Genomic DNA, 8,371 nt, shown 5'->3' on the forward strand with positions numbered 1-8,371 from the left:
GTTGAATACTGACGGTCAATGCCAATGAAAGGGTCTATTTAGCGAGTTTTGTTAGTTTAAGGCTCAATCGAGTGAAAAAGGTCGAAAGAGTTTAACTGATTTTTAAAAAAAGTTGAGGGTTTGTTTTACCAATAAGCCAAAAATTAGTACTTTCTTAAACTATTAAAAAACCATTATTTTGAAAAAAAATTCTTATTTTAAAATTATACAAAACGTTAATCTTCGAATAGAGAAGACAATGTAATATGAAATATTTCATGAAATGAAAATTCTTGATAAGTTTTTTTATGCTTTTTTTTTTTCCAACTTAGACATACCATCAATAACTTGCAAACTTAGATAATCCAAGTAGGTTGGTCAAATTACCAAAATCCCAAAAAAATCCAGAATTGAAAATATAAGCTAAATTAAACCAAGAGAGGTAATTTTGTCAATTCCATGTCTAATGAGATGTCCAACTCATCTCTCTCTAATGCTCATTAATCTTTTTCCTGTTCATTTTTTAATCATTTGATTTCTTTTTGTATTTTTTAATTTTTAATACATATATTTTGATTTTTTATTTATAATTTATATGTGCTTTTAGATTTTTAAATCACTTTTATAATTTTTATCCAAAATGAACTTTTTTAAATATTTTCCCTTTTTTGAATTTGACAAATTTTATAAATGTTAGATGCTAAAGTTATTGAATTTTTTAAAATTAGAATTAAAATGACATTTTGTAAATATCAAAGGTTAAATTTATTGAAAATTTAAATTTATAATCTAATTGATAGAAGATATAAACATTGAAAAACTAAGTTATTATTAGGTCAATAGAAAAGCCCACATCACTAAATTAATGGCAACTAATGAAAAAATATTAAAATATATAATTTCAAAAAGCTGGGTGACTAAGGCTTAGTTTGGATGGGCGGTGTGTTTAGCTCCGGTAAGATTAAAAACAGCGGTGGCGGTGAGATTAGTTACTGTAGCGGTGAGATTGGATACTGTAGCGGTGAGATTGGATACAGCGGTGGAGTGTGTGTTTGGATTCAAACGCAGCTGTAGCGGTGAGGTAAAAATAGAAAATAACCTTTAAGGACATTAGATTAAAAATTATATATAATAGAAGTTTTTAAAATTATTTAACAATTACAAAATTAATAAATGATTAAAATTTATTATTAAATATAATTTAATAAAAATATATAATTTAATAGAATATATGAATTTACTAAAATTATAATATATAATATTATAAAATATAATTTAAAATAATTATTATTAAATATAATTTAACAAAAATATATAATTTAATAAAATTCTTAGTATTAAATATTCTTATATGAATTTACTAAAATCATAATATATAATACTATAAAATATAATTTAAAATAATTATTATTAAATATAATTTAACAAAAATATATAATTTAATAAAATTCTTAGTATTAAATATTCTAATGAATGTATCAACAAACTTCATAAATTTCTTCTATCAAATATTAAAATATTTGAACTTGACTTTGAATATTGATTTTATGATTGTTACTTTACCGTCAGCAAACTCAAGTTCAATTTACTTAACAACATAATGAATTAGGGTTTTTCTTCATATTCCCAATTATGTATTCCATTTCCGACCGTAAAGCACCTTTCAACTCATCTCATCAGTAATTTTCTGTCCATTGACAAATTATGATTCTATTGTTTGTGCATCAACAATTTCAAACTCTAAAATTTAGAACCTAAATTTTATTTTCTCAATTTCAATTTTGTTTCTAGATTTGAATTGCAACAATTTTGGTCTTCAATGTTGTTTTCTTCTTTCATTTTAACTTCTTCTTTTTTTGTTATATTTTCTGTAGAAAGATGGATTTTTTATGATTAAACTTTTAGACTATTTTCAATTTTTTCCACGGGCATTTAGATAAGAAAAATATTAAAACTATTCAAAAGTTACTTGTTTGCTTCAAAACGAAGCATATAAGGACTAAATTGCTTATTTTTATATTAGAGGACCCAGTTTGCTCTTGAATTTCTAATAGTTTAACCAACAAAAGTCTTACATGACCTAACAAAAAACCTCTCCAACTAAATTGCACGCATAACTTGTTTAGCAAGGTTCATTTTGTCTAAAGATTGAACAGACTTGGATTAACAATTTATATAGATAAAATGTACTCTTATTGTAATCGACTTGGACAAATATGAATGGTGGTCATCTTTTATAAATACAAATTTGTCATCACACAGGTTTAAAAGAAAGTAAAAAAAAAAAAAGCTGATCATTTCATCATTCAATTTTAAACATTTGAGACAGGTATAGGTTTTCTGTCTGGCCATGATTCTATTTTCTCAAAGCACTTGACAGGTACCACCCCATCAAAACCCTCAGTCAATATCACTTTGTTGTCTGAAATGTAAAGCTTCATGCCTTCTGCAGTCATCAAGAAAACAAGCGAAGACAACTTAAGAACCGTAGTTTGGCAAGAACAAATCAATATATGTTCGGCCACGACTCTAAAGAAAAGTGAGAAAGATGACTTGCTTCTTTCATGATTCTATGAACCGAAGCAATAACTGCAAGCATGCTTACCTTCCAAAGCTTTTCTAACATCAAGATAGATCAAAACGTTTAACATCTCGTCTCATACCTGAAGAGGGTAAAAGAACAAATCATCATAAGCCCTGTACAGCATTTAGATTCACTAAAACTCAGTTTATGCCGATTAGTGCTTGTCATTTCCCATTATCGCTTAAAATTCACGTTATATCCCTTTCATAATCTTTAGCATGAATCCTATAGTGAAATGCAGATAACAAGCATAATAACACCCCTAAGCAGTTTGTCACGTATACCGTGCTGGCATATTAAAAATAGAGAGTAAAATGAATGAGTTCGTATGTCAAAGTTCAGAGGAACAGTAAAGAGAAATTTCATGACATCTCACCACTTATCACTTCACCGTCAGTCGGCAAGCCACTTGAAAAGTGAACATGCAATCTTTTCATGCGCTTCAAACCCGACTCCAAAATTGATTCCAAATTCCTCTTATAGGTTCCATGTACGCAAACAATCATCTCAGGGAAAATCAAGAGGATTATGCAAAATAAAAGGCATAAAGAAAGTCCATAAATCTAAGAGACATGATGTTCTTACATTGCACTTCATCAGCTGAAAGGATTTGTTTTAATAATCTTTCGGACTCAACTGTCTGCCAACGTGACATACAATATCTTCCTTAGAAGTGCATAGACATAAATAAAGATGCTCAAAACAACAGCTAAAAATAATCTAAGGTGACAATTCAGATAAAGCATGAAGAAATTAATAAATTTTTAAGAAAGATTCATCACCATGACGGTGTGGCCTTGGTTTGCATGTATCAGAAGCTCCCCATTTTCCTCAAGAAGGCTAAACTATTGTTTATTATCTTTTCTGACAGCCTACAATCAATAAACATAAAAACCATGAAATTTCTGTTGGCTGCAAAACGAACATTTTCCTTCTCATGATTGTAACAGCTCAAAGATCACTTATAAGTAAACAACAAATAGTATTTAGCTCAAAGAAGGAAAATGTTTATACATCAACAGCTCAAAAAACATTTCTGAGGCAGTGTATGAACTGTCATCTTTCTCCTCCCGAGTTCGGCACAACTCATCTGCTTCTTCCCTGCATTAGTAAACCGATCACTTAATTTGCTTATATAAAATTCAACATGCAAATACATGGATTTAGCAGCACTAAAAGGAATAGAATTATGGAATAAGAAAATAGTAATTTTTTTGTCGGCATCATCCAGCTTTTGCTTTTGAGCATCGTCAGCTGCTGACTGCTCACTAGGCGATGGATACACTGGAAAATCATTACCGAACATAATATTAAGTTGCTACCAACTATGAATTCAGTCAATTGATACAACAGTAAGTCCACATATTCTTCAGCAAAACAACTGCACAATATATTTGCTACTTGAAGAGATTTATGTGCTTCACCTCATTTCTTTCCCATTATTTACATTTTAGAAAAGATTTCCATTCATTTCCTCGGCAGGGGTTTCATTAACATTGTCTTTTACAAAAACTAGAAGTTTTTCATAAGAATTTCAGGACACTACTTATTAATGTATTAGATGCTCAAAGAAAGAAATTGCATCAGTTGCTAGTTTCAACTGCCTAAAACCTTATTAGCACATTCATCATAAGAAGCCTTCTTTTCTGGAAAGATTACTGAATGCAAAACAATGATCTGAATTTATCTGTAGGACTATTTTTGAAATTTAACCAAATAACAGAAGGGTCATCAAAATAAAATGAAAATTTTAGCAAAAACAGACCCTTTGGTTGCGTCCTCTAAGGTATACAGCAGTTTCATGGCATTGGTGTATCTCAATTCACCAGTAATAGTTGAAATCTGCAAAAGGAGAAATGCATGTTAACCCGTAAACAGTCACCACCATCACCTTGACCAAACTGATTTGCAACCCAAGGGGAAGGGGAAAGGGAAGGGGAAGGGGAAAGGGGAGAAGAAGGGTAACCAAACATCAGAAGAAACAAAAGAAATAATATGGGTAAAAGAGGAAAAGAAAAAGCAACTGGAGTTGCTAAATTTTTACCGGACCAAAAATCTCCAGTTGATTTGGGGCTGACCAGCGTGGTGGAGGCTGCTTCTCACCGGACTGGCATGCTGAACCAAAGGGCTGACCAGTGAGGTTGCTGCCATTTCCCCTCCCCCCAACTGCACCTCACTGGTATGCAATGACAAACCAAAGGAGCCCTAAATAAAAAAATTAATAATTAGATGACCAAAATAGAACTAAAAACATAATTGAGTGACTAATTTTGTAGTCTACCCGTTTAAAATTCCCAATTACTTGATTTATATAATCAACTTTCAACCATTTAATAAATAGTATTACTATTTTAGATCGATATGATAAAAAATATCAGATCAATTTAAATACTCACATGCATGACAAATACAAATATCTATAAAATTAATAATTGAATCGTTAAAATATTAATCATAGAAAGAGATATGCAGAGTGTAAAATCACTTTAGTGTTTTACTCGTGTAAGTGGATCATTCCCTTGAAAAAAAATCAATCCGATTTTACGAAGCACAAGCATATTCTCTAGTAAATAACACATTGAACCCTACCCAAAATTTGTATAAAAAAATCAACAGCATATTCCATTCAAACAATCCCAATTCATGATGTTAAATTTCTTATACATACAAAACTTAAATGGTATTTTATGTCCCTGCACCTAATAACTCGGAATTGTCAAAATTCTTGGAATTTGAATGAAATTTTTTTTAGGTATGATTAGTGAAATACCTCGTCCAAATTAGGGTTTAGCTTTGGAACAAACTTTCACAACTAGGATAAAAATCATCCATGCATTAGTTCGTCTTTCTACTGAAGAGAAAATCTACCAGAAGTGGATTGACCTACTACGGGTTGAGTGGAAAATGACTTGTTATCAAGTCTTTAATTGGCGCCAGACCTCTAAACAATCCCTATTCCCTTTCTCTAATTAAAAAAATGGCACTCTAGAGGTATATCCAACAACCCCTCTTACTAACTAATCTCATATAATCCGTCAAGCAAGCATATTCCCCTCAAATAAAACCAGAATGTGTTAAAACCACAAAAATGATGTGCTATATTTACAGTAAGGATGAGGTGGTTGTTAATATTTATAGGACACTTAGAAGATCCAACATGTCAATGTTACTATGTTAATGGTAAGTTGGTTGCAACAGTGACCAAGAAATACAAAAGCATAAACAGTGTTTGCAGGACGCACTTGACTTTAGTTTCACCAAATATATATGAAAGTTATTCAACTCTATAATACCATACGCACGATGTGTACCTTTGCAATCACTTGTTTCCACCATTCACCTATTTGCTTCCCTTTCTGCAACTCCCAATTCACAAGTTTTTGGCAACTGCTAATAAAATCAAGAATGATAATTTGGGGATAATTAGGACAAGCGCTCCTACCTAGAAAAGTCAAAATTAAGAAAATAAATAACTGAATAAATATATGGAAGAATTTATTGCCTGAAATTTTCAACTCCAGCAGCTCAACAATTCTGTCAAATGTTGCCTCACAAATCATATCAGATGTAAAAACAACACCAGGAGTACGTACTTGGGGGAAACAAGGAGACCTTTCCACCAATGAGTAGTTGTAGAGTGAATAGCATTCCTTATACAACGTAAAGCTCTCTCTCATTCTAAAATACCCCGCTGGAGCTGGATAAAAGCTGCAACATCCTACACGAAGGAAGGAAACTATTAATGCATGCCAACCTCATATAAAGAAACCAATAAGACCTTTAACCAGATATTAAAGAGCACATTTCTTTCAAATAAGAGACACCATTTCCATCATTGACCTTCATTCTGATTGGGAAACAAAGTAAAAGCCCCCAAAACACAACATTGGATCACGCTATTACATGCCAAACAATTTTATGTACTATTTCTCTTTCATGATGCTACCGAAAAGAACAAAAGGGAACTTGAGACAGTTTCAGTTTAATAACAGTATACTATATTTTAATTATTATAACGAGCACTTGTAAGTTTAAATAGTCATCACCTCTCCATGTAGTAGTTCTCCAAGCAAACATGGATGTGTAATTGGTGAATATTGCAAGTTCGCCGCAGCTTCAAGTGAAACATTAGGAGTTTGTCTGCGACAAAATCTGATGAGTTCCAATAGTGGGTAATGAAGGTCTTGGCATATATGCATAGCCATCAAATCTCCTCCTATGTATTTCCCGGATAACTATAAACAATGCTTCATTATCTGGGATGCTTTCTATGAACTGCAACCCACTTTGAAGTAAATCATAGAAGGGCACTCTGCATTTATCTTCCTTGACCAACAGCCAAATCAAGTCCAAACAACTGTGCAACCACTCAATTAAAGCCTTGTCTGGTCTCTAGGACTTTCCAACACATTCTTAATTACTCTGTTGCCTTTGATCCCAATAAGCCAACCAATTCAGCATATGGATGAAGATTTCAGCATGTAACACTGGTTTCAAGTTACATACAAGCCCAGTTAAAATGATCTTGCAACAGAGCCAACGTAAATTGCTTACAGCATTACATCAAATACATATTTAATCAAAATTCAACATTATTCACTAAAAGGGTTAGTCTGAACTTTGAAAATTCAGTCAGTGTTATAAGCTTTTCGATGAAACCAAGCAATACCTTTCTATCTTAAATATTACAAATCAACATATCCGATCCATTATAAAAAAAAATAATCAATTGAAAACAACAACATTTTTTTTTACTCAAACACACAAAACCACCATCATCACAAATATAAGTAATAAAAGAAGGGGAAAATCCATTGCTCATGCACCAGGAGCAACATCCCTGACCTTGCTTTGCAAGTATCCAACATAGTCCTTGACATGGCTAGCCGTGTCATAAATCCGGGTTCGTGCAGAACCAACCCGGTTGGACCCAGGTGGGTGCATGCCCCAAAAGTAGCGGAACATCCAAGTGGAGCCAGCCGCGACGGCGCCTCCGAAGCCGCACGCCAACAAGAAGCCGGCAGCGGTGAGAAAGAGCAAGGTGCATCCGGGGAGCCAAATGGGGCTAGTAAAAAGAACCAATGGCGTAAAAAAGATGAACCCGAGAACGGTGACAGAGAGGGCGAGAGCAGTGAGGATTAGGAGAGTTAAGGCCGAAACGAAAAAGATGAATAAGAACGCGAGAAGAGGGGTGGTGTTGGGTGCATGAGATAGGATTTTTTGTAGGAAAGTGAAGGCAGGGGCGATGCAGGTAGGCCTTGCGGGCCGCTGCTGGCTCGGATCACTTTCCGCCATGCTTGAGAAATGGGAGCTCCAAGATGGAGGAGGAGTTGAGAGAGTGGGGGAGGGGTGACTTTTGGCAGGAAATTGCAAATCTCTTCAAATCATTGAAGAGTTTTTTTTCCCATTACAGTCCTTGAAGGGATAGACTGGTGAATAAAAAATTTATTTCTGTACCCCATTTTTTAGGAATATAAAAGCTGACAAGTGAGGTTAAAATAGGGTTATTGAAATCGAACCGGGCCGAGAATTGAGTGGTGTATGATGCGTTTAAAATAATTGCCTAGTAATTTTGGTCCCAACTTACCCAGCCATTTAATTTTAAATTGCACTTCAACCCAAAAAAGTTAAAAACTGTTGCTGCTGCTCGTCCCAATCTAATAGCCATTTACAGCACGATTGGTTCGCTGTAATTGAATAGAGGCGTAATGAAATAGAGGTGTAATGGATTAGAGATGTAATAGCAAATCAATTGTTTAGTTGAATGTAATGGAATAGAGGCGTAATAGTATTCTTGTGTTTGGTTGA

General features: G+C 33.3%; 2 protein-coding genes across 3 annotated transcripts; both read right to left on the reverse strand.

Annotated features, from left to right (window-relative positions):
* Nucleotides 1-2,185: 2,185 nt before the first annotated feature.
* LOC105785655 (uncharacterized) lies at nt 2,186-6,973 on the reverse strand. Of its 2 annotated transcripts, XR_008197754.1 has the most exons (10): nt 6,610-6,973; nt 6,157-6,281; nt 5,875-6,005; nt 4,613-4,768; nt 4,329-4,405; nt 3,578-3,664; nt 3,346-3,435; nt 2,940-3,203; nt 2,585-2,642; nt 2,186-2,425 (listed from the first exon to the last, which is right to left on the reverse strand). XR_008197754.1 is itself a non-coding variant. In XM_052633374.1 (8 exons), exons 2-7 carry the CDS (start codon nt 6,209-6,211, stop codon nt 3,375-3,377), a joined length of 567 nt encoding a protein of 188 aa, XP_052489334.1. In that variant the 5' UTR covers nt 6,212-6,281; nt 6,610-6,973; the 3' UTR covers nt 3,107-3,229; nt 3,346-3,374. The 2 variants fall into 2 exon arrangements, 1 of the variants encoding a protein (XP_052489334.1); XM_052633374.1 differs by lacking the exons at nt 2,186-2,425; nt 2,585-2,642 and having other exon boundaries at nt 3,107-3,229.
* Nucleotides 6,974-7,177: 204 nt separating this feature from the next.
* On the reverse strand, nt 7,178-7,858 carry LOC105785656 (oleosin G). Its single transcript, XM_012611776.2, has one exon. It carries the CDS (start codon nt 7,856-7,858, stop codon nt 7,382-7,384), a length of 477 nt encoding a protein of 158 aa, XP_012467230.1. The 3' UTR covers nt 7,178-7,381.
* Between the last annotated feature and the right edge of the window lie 513 nt (nt 7,859-8,371).

The sequence above is a fragment of the Gossypium raimondii genome, chromosome 1 (assembly GCF_025698545.1).
Source record: "Gossypium raimondii isolate GPD5lz chromosome 1, ASM2569854v1, whole genome shotgun sequence".
NCBI classification, from domain to species: Eukaryota; Viridiplantae; Streptophyta; class Magnoliopsida; order Malvales; family Malvaceae; genus Gossypium; species Gossypium raimondii.

Coding starts and splice junctions, on each gene's coding strand:
- LOC105785656 (XM_012611776.2), bottom strand. CDS start 7,858: ATGGCGGAAAGTGATCCGAGCCAGCAGCGGCCCGCAAGGCCTACCTGC.
- LOC105785655 (XM_052633374.1), bottom strand. CDS start 6,211: ATGCTATTCACTCTACAACTACTCATTGGTGGAAAGGTCTCCTTGTTT. Junction 6,006..6,156: donor GGTCTCCTTGTTTCCCCCAA/GTACGTACTCCT, acceptor TGACTTTTCTAG/GTAGGAGCGCTTGTCCTAAT. Junction 4,406..4,612: donor AAATCAACTGGAGATTTTTG/GTCCGGTAAAAA, acceptor CTCCTTTTGCAG/ATTTCAACTATTACTGGTGA.